At 43.3% G+C, this 25,576-nt stretch overlaps 1 protein-coding gene across 2 annotated transcripts in view; it reads left to right on the top strand.

Moving 5' to 3' along the window:
- The window catches only part of WASHC5 (WASH complex subunit 5), a 47,639-nt gene that overhangs the window by 19,431 nt on the left and 2,632 nt on the right, over nt 1–25,576 (top strand). For both annotated transcript variants that reach the window (XM_032222819.1, XM_032222820.1), the window contains exons 15-27: nt 1,192–1,302; nt 3,236–3,376; nt 5,848–5,928; nt 6,889–6,990; nt 9,745–9,924; nt 12,020–12,144; nt 13,591–13,753; nt 14,980–15,082; nt 16,955–17,034; nt 18,230–18,333; nt 21,782–21,911; nt 23,029–23,125; nt 24,127–24,280. In XM_032222819.1, the coding sequence (XP_032078710.1) occupies nt 1,192–1,302; nt 3,236–3,376; nt 5,848–5,928; nt 6,889–6,990; nt 9,745–9,924; nt 12,020–12,144; nt 13,591–13,753; nt 14,980–15,082; nt 16,955–17,034; nt 18,230–18,333; nt 21,782–21,911; nt 23,029–23,125; nt 24,127–24,280 (1,571 nt within the window). The remainder of the gene's footprint in view (nt 1–1,191; nt 1,303–3,235; nt 3,377–5,847; nt 5,929–6,888; nt 6,991–9,744; nt 9,925–12,019; nt 12,145–13,590; nt 13,754–14,979; nt 15,083–16,954; nt 17,035–18,229; nt 18,334–21,781; nt 21,912–23,028; nt 23,126–24,126; nt 24,281–25,576) is intronic.

Genomic DNA, 25,576 nt, shown 5'->3' with positions numbered 1-25,576 from the left:
TTTTATTTGCGCGTATTTCCAGAATGGAATTAAGCTTTGAAAAATAACTAAGGGTCTACTTGATTCAAAACACTTTCCACTTATATAATCATTATTTGCACTCTCACACGCGGAAGTGTGAGGCTCAGTTTACACACCAAAGACAAAGCTTGCTCAGCCACATTTTTTTTAAATAAGCTTCAGCTGGCTATAATAGACTAAGCCACAAACTATGATTTTTTTAATGTTTTTTTTTATTTTTTATTGCACATTTTTACATATTTTATGAACAAAGTGTTGTCCGGATCTTTTCTTTTACATCCTCTCATATACATAATCCATCTTACATCACATCTCTGTTTCCAATTTCAGCCATATTCTCTTTCCATATTTTTTAATCTTAAACTTATTTTGTTCTTAGTACATAAACCATATTACTAATCGCCCTTAACTTCTAATCTCTTACAATAACATCAACTCTATTTCTAAATATGTTTCTTAAATTAGCCTCCCACCGTCCAGTACGATCCCACAGAGTTGGCCTCCTCAGGGTGCCGTCAGCCAGGCAGTGTCGGCTGGCAACCTCCAGGGGGAGAGCCTTCTCTGTGGGAGCGCCTTCCCTTTGGAATGAGCTGCCCCCGGAGCTTCGCATAATCCCCGACCTCCGATCCTTCCGGCGTGCCCTAAAAAGTTGGCTTTTTCAGCAAGCCGGCCGGGCCTGAATAGAATAAATTACATTATTAATTTTAAATTGTTAGTTTTAATTTTATCCTAAATTTGATTTAAATTGTCAATTGAAGGTTATTGGATTTCCTATTTAATCTTTTTTAACTTTTGTCATATGTGTTTTTATGTTGTACGCTGCTCTGAGTCCTTTGGGAGAAGGGCGGCATATAAGTCCAATCAAACCAAACCAAACCAAATTCCCCATCCCACTCTTTAACATTTCATCTTCGTCTCTTAATTAAAATTATCTTCAAAGTTATACCAGGTTGCCATTTCACATTTCATCTGTTGGTCTGTTTTGCTGTAAGCAACATACATCCTCAAAATCTCACTGTGATGCTTCCGGTTTCTGCCATAAACCATGATTTATAAGGCACAGTGCCTAGATTCACTCACTGCATTAAGCTACTTAAGCAAGAAAAACTATATTATAAACTGAAGTATATTTGGGAATCTTACTGACATCTCTCTCTCATTTGCTGCCAGCTGGCTTCAGCTCTTGACATGCCACTTCTTCGCATCAATCAAGCAAACAGTCCTGATCTTCTCAGTGTATCACAGTACTATTCTGGAGAACTGGTGTCCTATGTGAGAAAGGTGAGCAATATCATTTTGGGGGAACATTTTCTCCCCCGTTACAAACTGGGAAAACCATTTTTAAGAGTTCCCATCTGGAAGAACTTTACAGTAAGCCATTGTTTCTCAACCAGAATATAGAATAAGAGAGTTGGAAGGGACCTTGGAGGTCTTCTAGTCCCAACACCCTGCTCCTATACTATTCTGGATAAACAATAGCAAACAGTAGAATTCTTTTTTGGCCAAGTGTGATTGGAGACACGAGGAATTTGTCTTTGGTGCATTATGCTCTTAGTGTACATAAGGAGAATAAAATGCATTCATCAAGAATAAAAAGATACAACACTTAGTGATAGTCAAGGTTACTAATAAGCTATCAGATTGTACTAGGAAACAAATAAAAACAATATAAATTGTAAAGATACAAGCAACATGGTTTATAGTCATAAATGGGAAGAGATAGATACTAGGAAGGATGAGAAGAAGAATAGTAATACAGTCTTAATAAATAATTTGACATTGTTGTGGGAATTAGTTGTTAAGCAGAGTGATGGCATTTGGGGAAAAAATTGTCCTTGTGTCTAGTTGTTCTGGTGTGCAGTGCCCTATAGTGTTGTTTCTTCTTGACAACCTCCCCTACGAACGGGAGGTGGGAGACTGGGCGATAGTTGTTTAAAATGGCTGGATACAAGGATGGTTTCTTGAGGAGGGGTCTCACCACTGCATCCTTTAGGGGATGTGGAAAGGATCCCTCCAGAAGAGAGGTGTTAGCAATCCTCTGGAGCCAGCCACGTGTCACCTCCCTGCTGGTCGAGACCAGCCAGGAGGGACACGGGTCCAGTAAACAGGTGGAGGCATTCACTATCTATGTGTTTGCTAGAAAGCCAGTTTGGTGCACAAGTAATCCTCACTTAATGACCGTTTGTTCAGCGACTGTTTTAAATTACAATGGCACGCAGAAAAGGGATTTATGCCTCCCCACCTCCAAATAAAAGATGAAAAAGGCTTTACTGGCAACTAACAAAAGATCTGCTAATTCAGATCTCTCTTCATGTGATGCTTCAGGGAGATGCTTCACTGTCATGCTAAAAACTAGAGGGGTGTCACACCCTTTAAAGCAGGGATCACCAACCTTTCGAACCTCAGGGACCACTAATTTCATAATTTTAAATCCCACTGACCGCTAACATAATCGCCTAATGACGAGCTGGGTGAGCGTGGCAAGGTGGTCATGTGACTGGGTGGGCGTGGCCAACTTGATGTAACTCGCATCAAGGGGCACCTCGCCCAGCCTCTACTCACCTTCCCCCCCCCCCCCAGCCACTTTTTGCCTGCCTGCCCGCCCAGGCTCCTTAGGAAGCAGTTGCTGGAGCTAAGCAGCCACCATGAGAAAGAATCGGCAAAACAGCTGGCTCATTTCAAATTGGATCTGACCAAGAAGGAGGCTCAGCAGAAGCACCTCACTGATGACTATGAGCATAGACTTTCCAAGCAGAGGGAAGATCTGCAGGAGTGCAAGGCCAGGTACCGGCGCCTGGAGGCTCAGCGGGCTGAGATGGTCAGCCAGTTCCAGGCCATGATGCAATCCCATTGGAACGAGGTCCTCCGGCTCTTTGCCACTAGTGGTGCTTCCCTCCAGCCTTCACCCAAAGCCCCACACCAGGAGGCTGAAGCAGACCCCAAGTTAGAATTTCTCCCCCCCCTCCAACCCGCACAAAAAGACCACGAAAGGGGGAGAGACTCTGCAGCAACACAAGCGTTCATTGCATGTATCCGTCCCAGGGGCCCTAGTTTTAGGACCCCTGATTTAGTGCAATATAAAAAATGCAAATAATCTTTCTGAGGACCACCAACATTTTTCTCATGGGCCACCAATGGTGCACGGACTACCAGTTGGTGACTGCTTCACTAATCAATATTTTTGCATTTGTTTTATTTTGTTTTTGGAGAAAAGGTTTTACAGATCATTCCGGAAAGCATGTTCACTTCTCTCCTGAAGATTATAAAACTGCAGACACATGACATCATTGAGGCGCCAACTCGCTTAGACAAGGACAAGCTGCGAGATTATGCTCAACTTGGACCACGCTACGAGGTGCATCAAAACTCATAGGGTTAGAGAGGTTGGGAGCACTTCTGGAATTGGTATGGATTTTACAGACTCATGCTCACATTTGTTTGTCACCAAAGCCAGCCAGATGCCTTCAAGTAGTAGGACATGATGGACATAGCCAATGCCCATTATTTTTCCTAAGATTTCATTAAACCAGGGGTAGTCAACCTTTTTATACCTACCGCCCACTTTGGTGTCTCTGTTAGTAGTAAAATTTTCTAACCGCCCACCGGTTCCACAGTAATGGTGATTTTATGAAAACCTAATGAAAATGTTTTTAAATAATGCTATGAATTTTTTTTTTAAAGTCAATGAAATTTAAAAAAAGGAAAGTGCTTCAATATCAGACAAAACCCCTACCGCCCACCATGAAAGCTGGAACGCCCACTAGTGGGCAGTAGGGACCAGGTTGACTACCACTGCATTAAACCATCCAGACCATGAGGGACCTTTGCCACTCTCTGGTTGTTTTCTTGAAGAAAACAACCAAGCTCAGAGAGCACCAAGGATCCCTCGTTTCAGTCGTGAGCTACAGATATTCTCCTTTATTGGTACTATCCACACCAGAAAGCATTTTATGGGTGCAAATGAAAGTTTTCATTTTAGATCAAGGAATGGGAGAATTAGGACTTTAACTGCAGCTTTTATTAGAGCTATATGCATGAATAAGCTCTCATTTTCAGAATCAGATCATTGATTTATCTCAGTTTTGTATCCAATAACCAGCTTTTAGAGGCAGGGAAACTTTCCAGGAAGGATGGAGATCTGGGTTAGAGTTAAGATTACGCTGAAGCTGAAGCTGTATAAATACACACACACATACACACACACACACACATATATATGTATATGTATATGTATATGTTTTATTTGTGCTGATAAATAAATAAAGGCAGTTAGCTTCCTCCCATAATTGGGGCATACCAGGGGTTATGACTTTATATATATATATTACATTTTTTACAACCCCCAGTATGCCCAAATATGGGAGGAAGATCACTACTTCCATTCTCTGTCCTTCGGCTCGTCACAAGAGACCATCCAGGCAGAAACCCAATATTTTTACTGTTGCCTTTTTGTTACATTTTGTTGTATTTGTGTTGATAAATAAATAAAGGGAGACTAGTATAGATCTATTTCAAGCTATTTAACTCTCATCAGCTAGCCATACCCTTATTGGGATTTGAACCTGGGCTATATTACATACTAGGCAGACATCTTTATTTATCAGCACAAATACAACACACACACACACACACACACACACACACACACACACACACACATATATATAACATTCACCATGCAATATACACCTTCACCCACATACCCTTCTATATCCCAAATAAAATGAAGACGCTGATCTGTTTTGTTGATTGTAAATGGTGGTAGAACAATGTTAGATAGCAAATCATCATCTATAGAGATTCTCAATCATCCAGATTTCTTGATTTTTTTTCTTTGAAAATGAATTGAAGAAGCTTTTTGGAGGAGAAGCAAAATGTTTTCAAAGAAAATAAACTCAAAGTCCAGCTGTCTTTTTTTTTTAAAAAAAAGACCTTTTGGGACAAACATGACCTGGATGGTTGAGAATCTCTGTAGATGATGGTAGTATATTGTTGTGGCCCAGCAGGAGCCGTTGGAGCTGCCACCAGACTCCGACAGCGAGGGGCCCTCTGAGTCGGCTCTGGAGGATTACAGGAGGTAATTGCACTCAGCTGGTGGTCATTAGGCTCCTCTCCAGACTATAAAAAGTCTACTTGTGCACACGCCCCTCTTTGCAGGTCAACACAGGATGTTGGAGAACATTGTATGAGCTTGGCAGGCTGGATTGCTGCCAAGCCTTATCTGTGTTTATTGCTGCCCAAGCTTGTCTGTGCCAGGTTGCTGCCAATGACCTGATTGTTAATTAAATGCCGTAATTTATCTCTGGCTTGGAGTGTGCTTTGGTGTGGAACGACGTGGGTCAGAACAGTATATCATCTGTAGTAAATCATTTGTAATAAAGAATGAATATTTATCAGGAAAATTGAAAGCTTGTTTCTGTCCCTCTTCTCATAAGGAAGTGACAGTTGGACATGTTATTTAAAACAGGAAACTAAAGAGAAGAAATCTCTATGGAGATTGTTAGTCATTCGGGTCATAGTTGTCCCAAAGTGCTTTTTCAAGAGACAACTGGATTTTGTTTTGGTTTTTCTCTGAAGAAGTTTCGCTTCTTATCCAAGATGCTTCTTCAGCTCTGAAGAAGAACTGAAGAAGCTTCTTGAACGAGAAGCAAAACGTCTCCTGAGAAAAACCAGAAAGTCCAGTTGCCTCTTGAAAAAGCACCTTTGGGATAAGGAGAAAAAGTCCATGTGGTAAAAGAAGAAAATAGCTTCCTTATCAATGATGTCTTTTTTTCACCACCCCGATGCTCTGGAAATTCCTTCTAACCAACCTCTCTTTCCTTGAAGGTTGCCAAGCTTACACACGCCATCTCCATTTTCACGGAAGGCATCCTGATGATGAAAACAACATTGGTTGGCATCATCAAGGTAAGGTTTTCCATTGGAGTGGACAACAAAAAAAATCCAGATCCCTGAAGTTAGGTTTCATGAATTTGGGGATAGGTCGAGGCCATGTAGCAATAGCAATAGCAATAGCAGTTAGACTTATATACCGCTTCATAGGGCTTTCAGCATATTGCCCCCAACAACAATCTGGTTTCTCATTTTACCCACCTCGGAAGGATGGAAGGCTGAGTCAACCTTGAGCCGGTGAGATTTGAACAGCCGAACTGCAGAACTGCAGTCAGCTGAAGTAGCCTGCAGTGCTGTATTTAACCACTGCGCCACCTTGGTGAAAATAACACAGTAACATCACCTGAAGGAATAGTAGTTTGAAGGCCATTTTTCAAGGGCTATTTGTGTGCATGTATGTTTCTTCAAATCAGTGTTGACTCCCAGTGACTTCCTGGACTAGAACCCTGCAGTTACTGTTACCCCATAATCTTCAAAGGGGCCTTCATAAGTCCTCCATGATCAACAGAATAGGGTGAAAAAGACATCAAAGGACATCTACTACCAGAATACTGAGCATGTAGCTGTTCTACAAAGGTTTCCTGTTTTGGAGATGATCTTATCTTTCTCAAGATAGCAATAGCACTTAGATTTATATACCGCTTTACAATGCCTTTATAGCCCTCTCTAAGCGGTTTACAAAGTCAGCCTATTGCCACCAACAATTTGGGTCCTCATTTTACCCACCTCGGAAGGAGGAAAGGCTGAGTCAACCTTGAGCTTGGTGAGATTTGAACTGCCAAATAAATTGCAGTTCAGGAAGCAGACAGTCAGCAGAAGTAGCCTGCAGTTCTGCACTCTAACCACTGTGCCACCTCGGCTTATAGAGATAAAAGTATTCAATAGAGAGTAGGAAAGACGTATCCAGTAAATAGAAAGGCACATGAAGAAAATGTACTTGCACATTTTGATTTCCCTCTTCTGTGGGTTTTCTAGGTTGACCCCAAACAGTTGCTTGAAGATGGAATTAGAAAGGAACTGGTCAAACGTGTGGCTTTTGCCCTACACCGAGGACTCACCTTCAACCCTAGAGCTAAGGTACAAGGGGATCTAGTTCCAATTTCCTCTCTTTTTCAGTTGACCTACATTCATTTAGCCTAGTCCTTGTACTATCAGTTACCGTAAAATTCCCGTCCTTCCTTGTTTCCCTTTTAGAAACTCAGTGCTTCAAGTCATCTCCCTACAGCTTCATGAAAGAGTGGTTTCACACATTACACAATCTCACATTATATTTTGGGTTTATGGGCAATTCTTATTCTCCAAAGCACCTGAGGGCAGGACAAGAAGCAATGGGTGGAAACTAATCAAGGAGAGAAGCAACTTAGAACTAAGGAGGAATTTCCTGATAGAACAATTAATCAGTGGAACAGCTTGCCTCCAGAAGTTGTGAATGCTCCAACACTGGAAGTTTTTAAGAAGAGATTGGATAACCATTTGTCTGAAGTGGTGTAGGGTTTCCTGTCTGAGCAGGGAGTGGACTAGAAGACCTCCAAGGTCCCTTCCAACTTTATTCTGTTCTATTTCTTTCTGTTCAGTTCAGTTCCATTCTATTACTATCCTATTCTATTCCTATTCTATTCTGATTCTATTCCTATTCTATTCTGATTCTATTCTATTCTGTTCTATTCCTATTCTATTCCTATTCTATTCTATTCTGTTTTATTCTATTCCTATTCTGTTCTATTCTATTCCTATTCTGTTCTATTCTGTTTTATTCTATTCCTATTCTGTTCTGTTTTGTTCTATTCCTATTCTATTCTGTTTTATTCTATTCCTATTCTGTTCTGTTCTATTCCTATTCTATTCTGTTCTATTCCTATTCTATTTTATTCTGTTCCTATTCTGTTCTGTTCTATTCCTATTCCATTCTATTCCTATTCTGTTCTATTTTATTCTGTTCCTATTCTATTTTATTCTGTTCTATTTCTATTCTGTTCTGTTCCTATTCTGTTCTGTTCTGTTCTATTCTGTTCTGTTCTATTCCTATTCTATTTTATTCTGTTGCTTATTCTGTTCTATTCCTATTCTATTGTATTCTATAGGATATATTGTATCCTATTCTATTCTAATTTTATTCTATTCTATTCCACTCTATTCTATTCTCGAAAAAGGTGGTGAAACAGGGGTGTTCCAGCTTGCAAATACATTTTAAAAATACTTGGAGCCAGAGCAACCAAGCAGCCTTTCCTTATCTCTACCTTGTAATGGTGAAATAGTTTCTCCTTGGAAGGGAGGGTGAAGGTTTCCGGGAAAAGAGCTGGAGGAGGATATTCTGGAATAGTAGCATCTACAGGTAGTCCTCAACTTACGACCACGGTTGGGACTGAATTTCCATTCCTAGCCATAGCGGTGGTTAAGTAAGTTGTGCTTGATTTTACAACCTATTTTGCCATGATTGCTAAGCAGATCACTGCCTGTTGTTAAGTGAATTGTGAGATTGTTAAGTGGATTTGGCTTCTTGTATTGATTTTGCTTGTCTTAAGCTAGCTGGAAAGGTTTGTTTGTTTGTTTGTTTGTTTGTTTGTTTGTTTATTTGTCTTGTATGCCGCCCACTCCCGGAGGACTCCGGGCGGCTCACAAAAGACAAGGGAAAGGGGGAAAATGAGACAAAGACAACATATTAAAAACAAAACCAACATTCACAATTTCCGTGGAGGTAAATGCTTCTCAGCCCCCCCCCCCCCCCCCCAGCCTGCTGGAACAGCCAGGACTTGGTGGCTTTGCGGAAGACCGGGAGGGTAGTAAGGGTCTGGATCTCAACAGGGAGCTCGTTCCAGAGGGCCGGAGCTGCAACAGAGAAGGCTCTCCCCCGGGGAGTCGCCAGCCGACATTGGCTGGCAGATGGAATCCGGAGGAGACCTAACCTGTGCGATCTAATTGGTCTGAGAGAGGTAATCGGCAGGAGGCGGTCTCTCAGGTACCCAGGTCCGATGCCATGTAGGGCTTTATAGGTAGCAACCAGCACCTTGAAGCGGATTCGGAGACTAATAGGTAGCCAGTGCAGCTCGCGGAGGATAGGTGTAACGTGGGTGTACCTTGGTGCACCCACAATCGCTCGGGCGGCTGCATTCTGGACTAATTGGAGTCTTCGAACACTCTTCAAGGGCAGCCCCATGTAGAACGCATTACAATAATCCAGTCTTGAGGTCACAAGGGCGTGAGTAACTGTCTGAAGGGCCTCCCGGTCCAGGTAGGGTCGCAATTGGTGCACCAGGCGGACCTGGGCAAAGGTCCCCCTGGTCACAGCCGACAGATGGTGTTCTAAAGTCAGCTGTGGGTCCAGGAGGACTCCCAAGGTTGCAAATCGCGATCACATGACCCTGGGACATTGAAACCATGATTAAATAAATGCCCAAATTTTGATCACAGGATGGTAAGGATGCTGCAACAGTAATAAATGTGAAGACCGATTGTAAGTCACTTTCTCCAATTCCATTGTAACTTTGAACAGTCGCTAAATGAATGGCTATAGGTTGAGGATTATCTCATGGGTGCCAAGGGGTTAAAGTAATCAAAATGACAGCTGCAACTATTGAAGCCCACAATCCTTTCTTAGCATCTCCCATTGCAGGTTTCCTAAACCTGCCCTTCTGTAGACATCCTTCAATGAAGAAACAACAAATTTAATAGTAATAGCAATAGCAGTTAGACTTATATACCGCTTCATAGGGCTTTCAGCCCTCTCTAAGTGGTTTACAGAGTCAGCATATCACCCCCACAGTCTGGGTCCTTATTTCACCCACCTCGGAAGGCTATCCTTTTGACTGCTCTTTTGATCTTCCCCTTTCCCAGTCCAGCGAGCTCATGCCCAGATTGAAAGATATGGCAGCCACTATGGATGGATTCCACCGTTCCTTTGAGTACATCCAGGACTATGTCAACATATGTGGATTAAAGATCTGGCAGGAGGAAGTCTCCCGAATTATTAATTACAACGTGGAGCAGGAATGCAACAACTTCTTAAGGACAAAGGTATTAAACATTTAGAAAAAAAAACATTTGTAATTCAGGATTGTGCTACAGTGTCCTTGATGCTCTCTGAGCCTGTTTTCTTGCAGACGCTTCATTGCCTAACTAGGTACCATCATCAGTGTTAGAAGGCAGTGGGGTTTGCTGCCTGTTTATATACAGGTGGTTTGCCGAGAGAGAACCCCACTCCCTTCTAGCACTGATGATGTTACCTAATCAGGTAATGAAGCGTCTGCAAGGAAACAGTCAAGCTCAGAGAGCACCAAGGCGCCCACAAATGAAGTTACTGGGTTATTCTTAATGCTGCTTATTCAGAGTCCGAGTGTCTTCTGAATTTTCCCACCATTTCAACTCCAAAAATACTTGAGGAAACACTCTGCTGGCTGTAAGCATCTCCCCAACCTTCTTCACAGAAAACTGGGCAGAAGGAGAGAGTAAAACCATTCTGCCACAAGAAATTATTGGGATTGAATTCACACATTTCACTTAAGACATTGTTTGCTTATTTAGTTCACTTTAATGTGTTGTGTGAGCCCGGCCAAATGTGGTTTAGTCAGCAGACCACGGTCGAACAGGCTAAAGTTTAGCATGATGTGTTAATCCGGTCCCCGTATTCATTGCACTAGCATTGTTTCACTCACTTCAAATGCTGTGTTTTCCTTTAACATTTTTTTTTTATTGAGATCTAAGATAACAAAATACAAAAGTAAATAGGAAAACAATGGGGAGGAAAGTGGGGGAGAAAAGTGAGGAAGGATTAGGAAAAAGAAAAAGTAGCATTGACTTCCTACTCTCTTGCGGTAAAGTAAGGCATTAACATCAAATCACAACTTTTTGCTTTTTCACAATAATGTAAACTAGCCGTTTCTATCAGGATCTGTCAGTCTAATTGGTAAAACCCCAAATCAAAGTTTCATCCTTTTCCACTTCAGGCACAAAATTTAGAAGCGGTCTTCACTTCAAATGCTGTATTTTAGTATAGAATAGAATTTTTTATTGGCCAAGTGTGATTGGACACACAAGGAGTATGTCTTTGGTGCATATGCTCTCGGTGTACATAAAAGATAGATGCGTCACAAATCATAAAGTACAACACTTAATGATAGGTGTTGGGTACAAATAGGGTAGGGTTACACAATCCAAATGCAAACGAAGTGGTTGTAAGGCGGCCTCTGTCATTAAGTGAATCCTGCTGTTAAGCAAACCATTGTTTGTTTTTGCCTAAAATTGGAAGTATTGGAATGCTGGTTTCTGGCAAATGCATAAAAAATGGCAGTCACATGGACATGGGGGAAGAGCGGAAATTCGGAACCAGGTTGTAAGTGCCTAGGGAGGGGGGAGGAGGTCTGTCAAAATTTCAAACAGTCACTGGGTGACCAGTCATAAGCCGAGGACTACCTGCTGATGATGTGGACAGACTGAGACCAGCCATCAAGAACCCTGAAACCAGGGGTGCATTAACCATTAAGCAGAGTAAGAACGTGCTTAAGGCACCGGGCCCAAGGGGGCACTACAAGGTTGAGAAAGGAAAAAAAAACTAATGAAGATTTGTACAGTATGTACAAAGGAGGGAGGCACCAAGATTTGTCAGTTCTCAGGGCACCAGTGAGCCTTAAACCAACAGCACCGAGAGACAACACTCAGGGCTACTGTGATCTTGAAAAACAGCCTGTGTCAACATGTAAAGCGTTTCCATGACTACTATCAAGTAGACATAGAAAAAGGGAGTAGAATTCCATTTATACCTTTGGCCAGAGTCAGATCTCATATTCCCACAGCTGGTGTGTGAAATGCATATTCTCATAGCCTGCTGTAGCATCTTGTTGGTGAATGTGATTTATGACACAGACAGAAGAGAGGGGATACAGGGGGTAAAGTTCAAACGCAATTAAGCAACAATCAGTTTCGGCTCCACAGAAGAACATGCCAAAATGTTGATCCTAATAAATGAATGGATTTCTTTTGAACTTTGTCTCGAGGCTCGTAAACTAATTAGGTCATCCTTTGGAATCTTCACAGCCTGATTGGTTTGGAAACAAGGCAATTACATGTATAGTCAGAGAAAGCTGAGAATGATTTCACTTTGTGTGTCTTTCAGATCCAAGACTGGCAAAGCATCTACCAATCCACCCATATTCCGATACCCAAATTTGCACCGACGGATGAATCTGTTACTTTTATTGGTCGCCTCTGCAGAGAAATTCTGAGAATCACTGACCCAAAGTAAGCAGGACTACATTAATATGTATATCCCCATAGAAAATGAGCTTTTTTTTCCTGACATCTTCGCATGTGATCAGCAGGACGGTTCTTTTTTGAAAGCCCGCTAATTGTTCTATATTTGTGATGAAAAAACAGCTATGTATCATTTACCCATTATTGTCTTTGTTGAAGTGCATTTCCCAGGGCCCAGTCTGAAAAGGATATCCCAGCTGGGGGGGAGGAGGGAGCAACTACCAACCAATCAGATGTGTTCCCACTAAGGCTCATGAAACTGGCAATTTCCCTCCAGGGGTGGGTTTCTCGCCCCGTTCCAACCGGTTCGATTGGAACGGGGCCGGCGGCGTCCTCGTGCACGCGCGCAGTGCACGCATGCGTACTAGCGCCTGTGCGATGCTCCAGCTGCTCCTGGAGGATCGCGCAGGCGCTGTATGCGTTCTGCGCATGCGTGGAAGCGCAGAACTCGTCAAAACCGGGTAAGAAACGCGGGCGGGCGGGTGGATCCTTCGGCGTTCCCGGAAGTTACTTACTTCCGGGTTCGCCGACCAACCGGTTCGCGGGGACCGCCGCGAACCGCCTGAAACCCACTCCTGTCTCCCTCCCTCCTCCCCTCTCTCCCTCCCTCTCTCTCCCTCTCCCCCCCTCTCTCTCTCCCCCCCCCCCGTGGGCTTTGCTACTGGGGGAAGCCCAGCAGTGAGAATGCAAAACCAGGACCCAAGAAGAAAAAAGTCTACCTCTCCTTCTCCTTCTTTCTTTCTTCCCCCTCCTTCTTTCCTTTTTGTTTCCTTCCCTCTCCTTCCTCCTCCTCTTTCCCTTTCCCCTCTCTCTGCTCTTCTTGCCCCTCCTTTCCTCCTCCTCCCACTCCCACTCCTTTTTCGCCTTTTTCTTTCCCTCCCCCTTCCTCCTCCTTCTCCCCTCACTCTTCTTCCTGAACTGGTCAAAATCTCAAAACTATTATTTCATTCCAACCCTCCAGAGGTTTTAGCCCAGAACTGACTCTTGGTGTGAAAAATTGCGTAATTTAATGAGTCTACACTGTACCCTGTTTCCCTGAAAATAAGACCTTCCCCCTATAATAAGCCCAATCGGGCTTTTGAGCGCATGCGGTAAAATAAGCCTCCTCCCCCTCCCAAAAAAATAAGCCTTCCCTGAAAATATTGCAACACAGCAGCAGCCATGAGGTGACCACGCTCTCTGCCTCCTGCACTTCAAAAATAATAAGACCTCCCTGAAAATAAGGCCAAGCGCTTATTTCAGGGGTCAAAAGAAAATGAGACCCTGTCTTATTTTGGGGGAAACACGGTACTATTTCAGATCTTCCTGTTTCTTGTCTGGCTAACTTTTTTCAATATCTGACTGCTTAAAGATCGTTCACGCTTGCCAGCTTACTCACAGATAAGATCCTTCCTTCAGTGGCAGCTGCTTATCCGTTTAGCTGTTTCCCATCAGGTCTGCCTGCTATATTGACCAACTTAACACTTGGTATGATATGAAAACTCACCAGGAAGTCTCCAACAATCGCTTACTGGCCGAGATCCAGAACACTTTGGGTACCTTTGGTCTCAACGGGTTAGACCGTCTTCTCTGCTTCATGATTGTCAAAGAGCTGCAGGTAACCAGGCCCCAGTTCACAAATGGCAATGCTAAGATCTGTGGGTTTCAACTCCCAGAATTCCCCAGCCAGCATTCTTTGGAAGTCCATACATTTTAATGTTGTTGCCAAAGTTGAAAAAAACACAGCTACAAGCAAAATCCTGGGTTCATTTCTAGATCCATGATGGTGAACCTATGGCATAGAACAGCAATGGCGAACCATTTTTGGCTCGCATGCCATAAGGGGAGGGGAGTGCAGGGTAGGGGTGTGTGCGGGCGTGCCGCACCCATAATGCAATGCGTGATTTCCCCAGTGCGCATGCGCGCACTACAGGCACTCCCCCCATTTTTTGCATGCTTTGTTCGCCCTCCAGAGGCTTATAGGAGTCTGGGGAGGGCGAAAACAGCCTCCGAACACTCCCCCCCCCCCCGGAAGCCCTCCGGAGGCTTCAGTCACTTCCGGTTTGCTCGGAGTATCATTTTGAGCGCTCCGAAGGCTTCAGGGACCTTCAGGAGGCTTCCCTGAAGTCTCCGGAGCAATCAAAACGACCCTCCGAGCAAACAGGAAGTCCATTCCTGAACTTCCTGTTTGCCCGTAGGGCCGGTTTTTTGGGCCTCCGGAGGGGGGAGGCTCTTTTCGCTCTCCCCAGGCTCCTATAAAGCCTCTGGAGCCTGGGGAGGGTGAAAAAGGGTGAACTCAGCTGGCCAGCGCGCGCCTTGTGTGCCCTGACAAATGGCTCCGTCTGCCACAGGTTCGCCATCACTGGCATAGAGCCCTCTTTGCAGACGTGCGAGCCATTGCCCCAGCTCAGCTCCACCGTGCATGCGCACTTGCCTGCCAACTGATTTTTGAGTCTCTGCCGCACATGGAAGTCGCATGCATGGGGGTTGGGGGGAATGCAGGGGGCGGTGTTTCCCCCCCCCCCCCCAGGCAGCCCTTCTTTGGTCCCAGGAGGCTGCAGGGAGGCCCAAACAGGGTCAGGCACACGCTGGGTTGCATGTACATGCACAGGAGTGGGGGGAGTGCAAGGGGTCATGCAAACATGCGCAGGTGGGGAGAGCACGGGGTGTCACGCACGTATTGCACTACGGGTGCAGACACGCAGGTGCTCGCTTTCCGCATATAATGACAAAAAGTTAGCTGTCACTCTTCTAGATTATTTGTGCCATACGAAACGCGGCCTGTGCAACCACAGTGGGCCTTTCTGCAGAATTTCCCAAAGCGTCTCTTTCTTTGCTTGCCAGAATTTCCTCATCATGTTTCAGAAAATAGTGCTGCGCGATAAAGGGGTCCATGAAGCCCTGAAGTCTCTCATGAGGAGTGTCAGCCCCCTGAAAGGACTTGTGGGTAAGTTCAGGGATGAGATCTACTTACCTTTGCTACTGGTTCGCACCCGCCACCTCCACTCATGCACAGGACCTTCCACGCATGCGGAGAGCATCAAAAATGGATATGATGACGTCTGGGTGGGTGGATGGGTAAAGCCCGCTACCGAGCGGCTGCAAAGGTATGTAGGACAGTGACCAGGGGCAGGTGGGAGATCCGCTGTGTCACGCGATTTAGAATAGCTAGAAAGCAGGAAATAATGCTTTCTCGCTAATATAAATCGGGTGTCACAGCTGATCCGTTGGAAATACCACTTCCCTCGAACTGGTAGTCAGACAGCCGGGATCTCTCACTACAGTAGCATTTTTTTGCTACCAGTTCGGTCGAATCAGTCCGAACCGGTAGCATTTCACCCCTGGGTAAGTTCCTTCAAACAGGACCCTGGGCTAGAAAATGTCCAGGACTTGAATGGCTTTTAAGAGTTCCTATTGGAATAAGCCAGTTGTGGTCACAAGATCAATTTTGGAAAATGAACAATCTACTGCCTTGCCAACTATCATCTTCTCTCTCTTTCTGTCCCTGCCTAATGTAAGTAGTCCTTAACATATGGCCACAGTTGGAATCAGAATTTTGGTGACTAAGCAATGCAGTCATTAAAGGAGTCATCACAGGACTGAACCTGATGGCTGGGAAGGTGGCAGAAGGTGACCACCAGACACTACAATCATTATAGAAACAAGCCAAGTGCCTAAATTGCGATCATGTGACTACAGGGGTGATGCAACTATCGTAACATTGGGGATGGATCATAATTCACTTTTTCCAAGGCCATTGTAACTGTCGTTACATGAAAGATCATAAGTTGAGGACTACTTGTTAGTGACCAGTAGAAGCACCATATTATGAAAGAGTGTCATCCGGTGAAACCCAGAAAGAGAGACTTTTCTGCTGTGGCGCCTAGAGATTAGCACAAGTGGAAGGGATCTTGTGGGTCATCTAGCCCAGCCCGCCTACCCCGTCCAAGCAGGAGACCCTACACCATTTCTGACAACTGGCAGTCCAGTCTCTTCTTGAAAGCTTCCAGGGATAAAGCTCCCACAACTTTCAAAGGCAACTTCTGTTCCACTGGTTGATTGTTCTCACTGTCAGCAAGTTCTGGTCTTTTCTGACCTTTGGGTGCCTTGGAAAATAGGTTGATCCCCCCCCCCCCTTTCTCTCTGTGACAGATCCTCAAATACTGGAACAAGTCTTTGGTTCCGCACCCTGCTGGAGGGGAGGGGGTGTCTGGCATTGGTGGACAGCTGTTACCATGGCTGGGTAGGAATACTGGCTGGGGAATTCTGGAAGTTGAAGTCCACCCACATCTGAAAAGATTCCAAAGATGAGAAATACAGGCAGTCCTCAACTTAACTACCGCAATTGAGCCCAACATTTATGCTGTTAAGTGAGACATTTTTGAGTGGGTTTTTCCCCATTTTACCATCTTTCTTGCCACAGGTATTAAGTGAAACATTGAAGTTGGTTAGTAACCCAGTTGCGAAACGAATCTTGGATCCCCATTGACTTTGTGACCAAAGGTCGCAAAAGGGGATCACATGATCTTGGGACACAGCAACGGTCATAAGTATGAACCAGTTGCCAAGCATCTGAAGTTTGATCCCATAACTATGGGGATGCTGCAAAGGTCGTAACTTTGAAAAAAACTTTCACAAGTTGATTTTTTCAGTGCTGCTGTAACTTTGAACAATCATTAAAGGAACTGTTGTATGTCAAGAACTTCCTGTACTGCCCTCAGAGTATTTTTATGTGGTGCTGGAAACAGAATAATTATCCTAAAGAGAGGGATGGGAAGACACTTCTAAAACTTATTTTTCTCTCAATGTTCCATTGCAGCCAATTGTAATAGAGTCTACTCTACAGCAATTACCAAAACACAGAAGATCTGGGCTGCCTACCTGGACACAATTATGAAGGTACTTTGGCTATATCAGTCATGAGGGAGGGAACATCTGGTGAGCCTCCAGCTGAGAGAAGTTTGGGAGCTGCACCTTATCAGCGGAATCCACCTGGATCTCACCTTGAGGATGTCTCTGAAAACTTAGACGTCCTCACAATCTCTGATGTTGAAAAAACTAAACAGAGCTGGATCCAGTTAATTCTTGGGTAGGAGCCAATCAGAAAATCCCAGGTTTTTGTCTAGACCTGGAGATTGGGAAGATATGGATATGTACGTAAATAAAATGAAACAGCCATGTTGTTCTTTAACAGGAGAGTAAAACATGAAGTTTTGATTGCTGTAAGAAAAGCTAAGTTAGCTGAAGCTCCATTAATGTCAGAATCACACACTGTTCTTGGGAGCAATTCTCCTAGAACTCAGTTGAGTCTTCTGAATTATAATGTAGAGAATTAGGGTATTCTTTCCTACATTACCCTTTTTTGAATGAATGAAGATTTTGGAAGTTTATCAGAATGCGCACAGCTTTACTATGTGACACAACTCAGGAGCAATAACATCAAACAGGTTTGTCATATAATAGTAGTTCTATCTACAAAAAAATATATACTATATATACATGTACTATAGACAAAGGTCAAACCATCAGCAATTATAGCATGGAAAAACCCAGCGAGAGAGAGACGCCCTAACAGGGCCTCTTCTTATTATACAGGCTCTTAAAGGGATAACAGCCAAAAACCTTGCTGACTCATTCCCATCATTGCAGCAGTGGTCAGCTCTTAAATCACTACCCTGACAAAATTGTAGGATCAATACATCTGGGATGTATTGGGAAAACCTTCCAGAGGGCTATAATGGTAACTTTTCTTTGCTAATCCTCAGTGTCCGTTTTAAAAAACAGGATGTTTTAGGAAATTAGATTAGATTATTAGAGGTTTATTTATAGGCCGCCCTTTTCCCTGGGGGGACTCAGGGCGGCTCACAATCCAAGGAAGGGGGGAAAACAGACTTTTACATATAAGACAATACATGGTTAAAACACAACATTCATACCATTCGGGCGGGTTACAATCTTTAGCCCCAGGCCTGACGGGATAGCCAGATTCTGAGGGCTGTGCAGAAGGTCTGGAGGGTGGTAATAAATTCTATTTACTCCTATTTCATTCATTTTCATTTTGTGGGTCTTTTGATTCTCATCATCTTCTCCCTAGGTTGGCCAGATGCAAATTTTAAGACGCCAAATAGGCAACGAACTTAACTACTCCTGCAGATTCGACTCCAAACATTTAGCAGCTGCCCTGGAGAACCTTAACAAGTAAGACAGCAAGCTTCCTGAGGACCAGCTTGTGTCACTGGGATGGCAACAGTGACGATAATAGCTTCTCATATCCTGGGATGGTAACATAAATCATAACTTTTCAAATCCACGTGCGTCGACGGGGAACATCTACAATTTGAATTGTTCCTCCCAATTTAGAAGGCTGTCAGGTTCCCTAAAAATGCCCTAATGGATTCATGAGTATCGAGCCAAGTTTCAATACAAAACTAGTCATTTATTAGGAGCACCATTAGGCAAGGCCTTTTTGCAGTCATATCTGAGCTTTGTTTAAAATATAGCTGAACTTTACCCCTGTCCCTTCCCTCCCCTCAGTCTGTGTCATAAATCACATTCCCCAATGAGGTGCACCACTCCCAAGCCTGCTGCAGTAAGCAAATTTGGATAGAGCCATGGGTTCAAAAAAAAAAATAGATTGCATTGGGAAATTAGTCTCTAGTAATTTGTTGTCCGTGGTTGCAGAAAGCAATTATCAGTCCAATTTTTGGAATCCTCCTGACATCTATCCCAGATTTATGTTCACCCAAGCTAAGTGTCCCAATTTTTTTTTTATTTGGCCCTTAATTATAACCATGGCCATCAGTTTGGTTTTGAAATCTAAGCCCATTTTGGGGAGATCAAATGTGAATGGCTATTCATCTCATTGACCTTTTCCAAGCTCCAGAATCATAAGCTTACAAATCCTTAAATAGCAGTTGCTGCGGAAAAGTAAGGGGATTTGTTTGTTTGTTAAATTTAGTTGCCGTCTATCTCGCCGTGGGGCTGCTGTAGATAGCTTACCAGCAGGAGCCGTTGGAGCTGCAAACAGACTCCCACAGCGAGGGGCCCTATGAGTCGGCTCTGGAAGATGTGGAGGACCCTGGACAGGGTTCAGACTCCGAGCAGGGACCAGAGAGGCTGGTTGGTCACCAGGAGGTGCCTGAAGCATGGAGCAGTGGTGGAAGCCAAAGGGAGTTGGTCCCTGAGGTCAGGCCCTGGATCAGTGGGGAGGAGCTAAGGGAGTTGGTCCCGGACGCCACACAAAGGCGGGCAGATAAGCGCCGAGAGCAACTACGCAGATACAGAAGATAATTGGACCCAGGTGGTTGTAATTAGGGTCCTCCCAAGAGAGTATATAAGGAGCTTTGTGGGATTTGCAGAAACCTTTTTGCAGGATTCAACTAATACAAAAAATTGGAATATCTTGCAAAAGTTCATTTATTTCAGTAATGCAACTTAAAAGGTGAAACTGATATATGAGATAAGACTCAATTACATGCAAAGCAAGATAGTTCAAGTCGTGATTTGTCATAATTGTGATGATTATGGCTTACAGCTCATGAAAACCCCAAATCCATCATCTCAGAAAATTAGAATATTACATGCAATCAGTAAAACAAGGATTGTACATAGAACAATATCGGACCTCTGAAAAGTATAAGCATGCATATATACTCAGTACTTGGTTTGGAGCCCTTTTGCAGCAATTACTGCCTCAATGCGGCGTGGCATGGAAGCTATCAGCCTGTGGCACTGCTGAGGTGTTATGGAAGACCAGTATGCTTCAATAGCGGCCTTCAGCTCTTCTGCATTGTTCGGTCTCATGTCTCTCATCTTTCTCTTGGCAATGCCCCATAGATTCTCTATGGGGTTTGGGTCAGGCGAATTTGCTTGCCAATCAAGCACAGTAATCCTACAGCCATTGAAACAGGTTTTGGTGCTTTTGGCACTGTGGGCAGCTAGAAAATGAAGTCAGCATCCCCATAAAGCTTGTCTGCAGAAGGAAGCATGAAGTGCTCCAAAATCTCCTGGTAAACAGCTGCGTTGACCCTGGTCTTAATGAAGCACAGTGGTCCAAAGTCCTGTTGCTCAGTGGTCCAAAGTCCTCTTTTCTGATGAGAGCAACTTTTGCATCTCATTTGGAAACCAAGGACCCAGAGTATGGAGGAAGAATGGAGAGGCCAATCAAGCACAATAATCCCACGGTCACTGAACCAGGTTTTAGTGCTTTTGGCAAAAGTTGCTCTCATCAGAAAAGAAAACTTTGGACCACTGAGCAACAGGACTTTGGACCACTGTGCTTCATTAAGACCAGGAGATTTTGGAGCATTTCATGCTTCCTTCCACGGATGAGCTTTATGGGGACTTCATTTTCCAGCTGCCCACACTGTCAAAAGCACCAAAACCTGGTTCAATGACTGTAGGATTACTGTGCTTGATTGGCCAGCAAACTCGCCTAACCCAAACCCCATAGAGAATCTATGGGGCATTGCCAAGAGAAAGATGAGAGACATGAGACCGAACAATGCAGAAGAGCTGAAGGCCGCCATTGAAGCATCCTGGTCTTCCATAACACCTCAGCAGTGCCACAAGCTGATGGTTTCCATGCCACGCTGCATTGAGGCAGTAATTGCTGCAAAAGCGGCCCAAACCAAGTACTGAGTACATATGCATGCTTATACTTTTCAGAGATCCAATAGTGTTCTATGTACAATCCTTGTTTTATTGATTGCATGTAATATTCTAATTTTCTGAGATGATGGATTTGGGGTTTTCATGAGCTGTAAGCCATAATCATCACAATTATGACAAATCACGACTTGAACTATCTTGCTTTGCATGTAATGAGTCATCTCATATATTAGTTTCACCTTTTAATTTCATTACTGAAATAAATGAACTTTTGCACGATATTCTAATTTTTCGAGTTTCACCTGTATATCAACGCTGGAGAAGCTCTCGTGTGTATTTCTTATCTTGGGAGTTTGGGTTGCTGCCGAAGTCTTGTCGGTGTCTTAATTTACTGTGAATAAATTGTCTAGCAGTAATCTTGTCTTGGAGTGCCTCGGCGTACGGAGGGGGGGGGTCAGAACAGATTACTACAGTAAAAAGGAAGAGAAGTGAAAAAGAAACCCTATAAACAGAACATAAGTAAAATAATAGAACAATAAAATAAACAATGCTGAAGAAACACAGTGAGAATAAGAATAACACAATGAGAATAATATAGGGTAAGCAAAAAGATGGATGAATGTAGGGGAGTGGGAATTTGAGGTGGAATCTGCCGTCAATGTAGCAGCCTCTTCCAGCATAAAATTCCCTATCTGGTTCGCAGACCTACTGGCAGAGCCAGGTCAGAATAACAGAGTTGGAAGAGACTTTAGAGGTCTTCTAGTCTAACCCCCTGCTCAAGGAGGAGTTTCTATACCATTTCAGACAAATGATTGTCCAATTTCTTCTTTGAAAACCTCCAGTGTTGGAACACCCACAACTTCAGGCTCTTGTGGAAGGGTCGGAGGATGGGAGCAATTGTGGGGTGGGATTGCTGTCCTCTCAAATATTTGCACTTCTCAAATCCATTCTAATTATGGTGGGACATAGAATAGAGAAATAGGTTTGCTTTGGCCTGATTCAGTAAAGCTTCTCTGGTATTACTTTTCTCTTGTAGAGCAATCCTGGCTGATATAGAGGCCCACTATCAAGATCCTTCTTTGCCTTGTCCCAAAGAAGATAACACCCTGCTGTATGAAATTACTGCTTATCTGGAGGCTGCTGGCATCCATAATCCACTGAATAAGGTGAGGCCGTTTTTCTTATTAAAGCTATCTCATCCCTTGGTGCCATCCCAATGTGTTGCACCAATCACTGGCGTGTTTAGTCAGCATGGCTTTCTAATTTAGGAGACACAATCTTTACTAAAAGGCAGGGTGGGTTTCATTCAAATTGAGTCGATTTAAATCATGATTTAAATTACCAGTAAAAAGGCTTGATTTAAATCGACCCGATTTAAATCATAATTTTGAAAGAGCAGCTGTCATCTCTATCCCGCAGCAGCTCCTCCTCTGACCCACTGTTGACTCACTGACAATTTCAATATTGCGGAATATACAGCCTCTCGTGCTACATAACTAAGCTCCATTTCATGCTGAATGAACTAAATTATGAATGTATCTTAAATAGGAAACTTTCTTTAGATAGATATTTACTCCAAAAGCATTTTATTAAAATAAACTTGATAAAAATAAATCCAATTTAAAATTTAAAAATCCAATTATTATTATTTTTTAATCATTGATTATTATCCAACCTGCCAAAAAGTCTCCGTTCTGTGTTTCTATGTGAAACTAGCAGGAAAAGAATTCATTTATTGGAAAAAGAGGCAGCAGAGTTTATATTGGAGTGCGGAATGGGGAGGAGAGAGATGGGAAAAATTATGTATTTGTTTATTTGTTTAAATTTATCACCCAGCCGTGCAACAACTCTGGACAGTATTGAAACAATGGGCCAGCAATGCAAACAGAAATAGATAATGTATTGGTCATCACTTCAAGCTTTATTTCAAAATCCCTATCCAACATTTAGAAGGTGTGGATAGACAGGGTTTCTTTAGTGAAGGTACCTTAATTAAACAGCATCTTCAGAAAAAGTTATCTGATCCTTAACTTGATGGCCTAGTTTCTCAACTGTAGAACTATAACATTATTTTCTTTCTTTTTTTTTCAATAGATTTTTTTCTCCCTCTGTTCTTTCTTTTTAATCAATTTAGCGTAGCATAATCTCTTCTTCAGTTCTTCTAAGTTTTTTTTAAAAGCTACAAGAATTTCATTGCTTTGCTGTCTAAAACGGGGATTGTAAAATAATTCGGATTTTTTAAAAAAATTAATACATTCTTTCCTCCAAAACGTTCTTTCCCAGATCTACATTACAACGAAGCGATTGCCGTATTTCCCCATTGTGAATTTTCTGTTTCTGATTTCTCAGTTGCCAAAACTTCAGTACAATAAAAACTCAGGTATGGTATAATTCTTCTGTATTTTTTCACTTTAAGTGAAAAGTATTTTCACTCTAGTGAAATTATCAGCACTTAAATTTCCTTGCAGATAGAATTGCAGAGTTTCATTGCTCTAAATTTGCCCTATATATAACCACTGTTCTTTTACACAAACCTCTGTGTCCTGTATTTTGCTCCTGGGTTGTCTCAAAAGATAGTAGTCACGCTATGCGCACTCTTGATTGGGTTATGGCCCAATCCAGAGAGAAGGCCAGGGTGACTAGAGCAGTAATGGCTAACCTTTTTGCAATCATGTGCCAAAAGCAGGGGGAGCGCGAGGGAGGTCCTGCGCATATGTGCCCACATCCATAATTTTATTAGTTCCTCCACCCCCGCATGCATATGCATGATTCACACACACACACACACACACACACACACACACACATGCCTCCGGAGGGCGAAAAACGGCTGAAAATTAAGGCCGAAATCAGCTGGCCAGTGCACGCATGTGCGCTGGTGCTGACAGGGCAACTCCTCGCGTGCCCTAAGAAATGGCTCCGCCTGCCACCTGTGGCATATGTGCCATAGGTTTTCCATCATGGGACTAGAGAGACCAGAGAGAAGAGAAACCCAGTGTGAGCTTGCACCAGAGCCAGAAGGGTTATGCAACATGGTTTGTTAGTGGTTAGCGGCTTGGGAAAGAGCAGGCAAAATGGCGTCAAGGTTTCTTGGTGTCTCAGCTGAATGAGACAAACTGCTTCTCCTAGAGTGTGAAGAGGGAGATGTACCTGCAAAGTTGTGCTAAGATGTGTTCCTTCAATGCAGCTTGCAAATATTAAGGTGGACTATAATCCAGGGTGAATCTTGCAAAAAAGAATCCATTTCTCTTCTTTTTCTCCACCATATAACATGAATTTTCCATAGTATTTTGAAATTGATGCCACCAGCTGTGTCTTCTTATGCAGCAACCCTCCCAAACTATGAGGAAATGTATTGGGTTAGGTTTTGTTTTCCTTCAGGGATGGTGTGTCGAAAGCCAGCCGATCCCATTGACTGGCCACCTCTGGTGCTGGGACTCCTGACCTTGCTGAAGCAGTTTCATTCACGCTACACGGAACAGTTTCTGGGTCTGATCGGTCAGTTTGTTCGCTCCACAATGGAACAATGCACCAGGTACCAACTTCTCCTGAATCAAATGCTAGGACAGTGTTTCTCAACCTTGGTGACTTTAAGTCCTAAGCATAGCTGGCTGGGGGATTCTGGGAGTTGAGGTCCACAGGACTTAAAGTCACCAAGGTTGAGAAACACTGTGCTAGGAGGACATTCCCCTTCAAATGGCAGCCGATAGCTATTATGCAAGAAGTTTTAATTTGAATTTCTGAGTTGACGGCTACACTTCATCATTCAGAACACATGAATTGCTCTCTAGAGGGTGGAAAACATCTGACCATTGGATGTTGTTAAGTTACAGCTTGCAACAATGCAAATTGGCTAATGACTAGGGAGTCTGAAAGTTGCAGCTTACCAACATGCAGAGGGCCATAGTTTCCCCACCCTCAATAAAATTAAAAGTTGGGTCATTGATGGCTTCCTTGTCCCTTTTCTAAAATTGTTTCCAATTCTCTTTAAACCTGTTGGAAATGTGCTCGCCCTAAGAGGCACAGAACTGTACATCAGTAATCCACCCCATAATGTTGCTATTTTGTCAATGGCTAAGTTCACATAGAAATAGCACTTAGACTTATACACCACTTTAAAGTGCTTTACAGCCCTCTCTAAGCAGTTTACAGAATCACCATATTGCCCCCAACAATCTGGGTCCTCATTTTACCCACCTCGGAAGGATGGGTGGCTGAGTCAACCTTGAGCCGGTGAGATCTGAAGAAACAGCAGCTAGCAGTCAGCTGAAGTAGCCTGCAGTACTGCATTCTAACCACTGCACCAGCTTGGCTCAGTCTCATAGTCTCAAGGCACAGTTAACAGATCACAAGCAACATGAGTTCACATAATGTGCTAAGTTAGTCAGTCAAACCACATATTGGAAATGTGTAAATCCTGTCCTTGACAGAATTTGTAGCCCCAGCTCTTTTTAAAATTCTTGTCTAGCTTAGAGGCCTGGGATTCATCTCCCGGTCAAATACTTACCAAACTTCATGGTTTAATATTTTTATTGAGCTATAAGATAAAATAAGATACAAAATACGAAAAAATAAGAAAACAGAGGGTGGGGGGAAGAGAAGTGAGGAAGGATTAGGAAAAAGAAAAAGAAGCATTGACTTCTGACTCTCTTATTGGGTTCCACCACAAAACCGCGTTCGACTAAAGCGCGCTCGACAAAACCGCGTAGCTGATGTCATCACAGCGTGACAACAGCGCGGAGAAAAAAGCACGCTGTAAACGCTAAACCTAAAATTAACCCCTAAACCTAACCCCCCTAAACCTAATCCTAAACCTAACCCTTAACCTAAC

This window comes from Thamnophis elegans, chromosome 8 (genome assembly GCF_009769535.1).
Source record: "Thamnophis elegans isolate rThaEle1 chromosome 8, rThaEle1.pri, whole genome shotgun sequence".
Lineage (NCBI taxonomy): Eukaryota > Metazoa > Chordata > Lepidosauria > Squamata > Colubridae > Thamnophis > Thamnophis elegans.
Note: the sequence above shows the minus strand (reverse complement) of the source record. Positions and strands in the feature narration are given on the sequence as shown.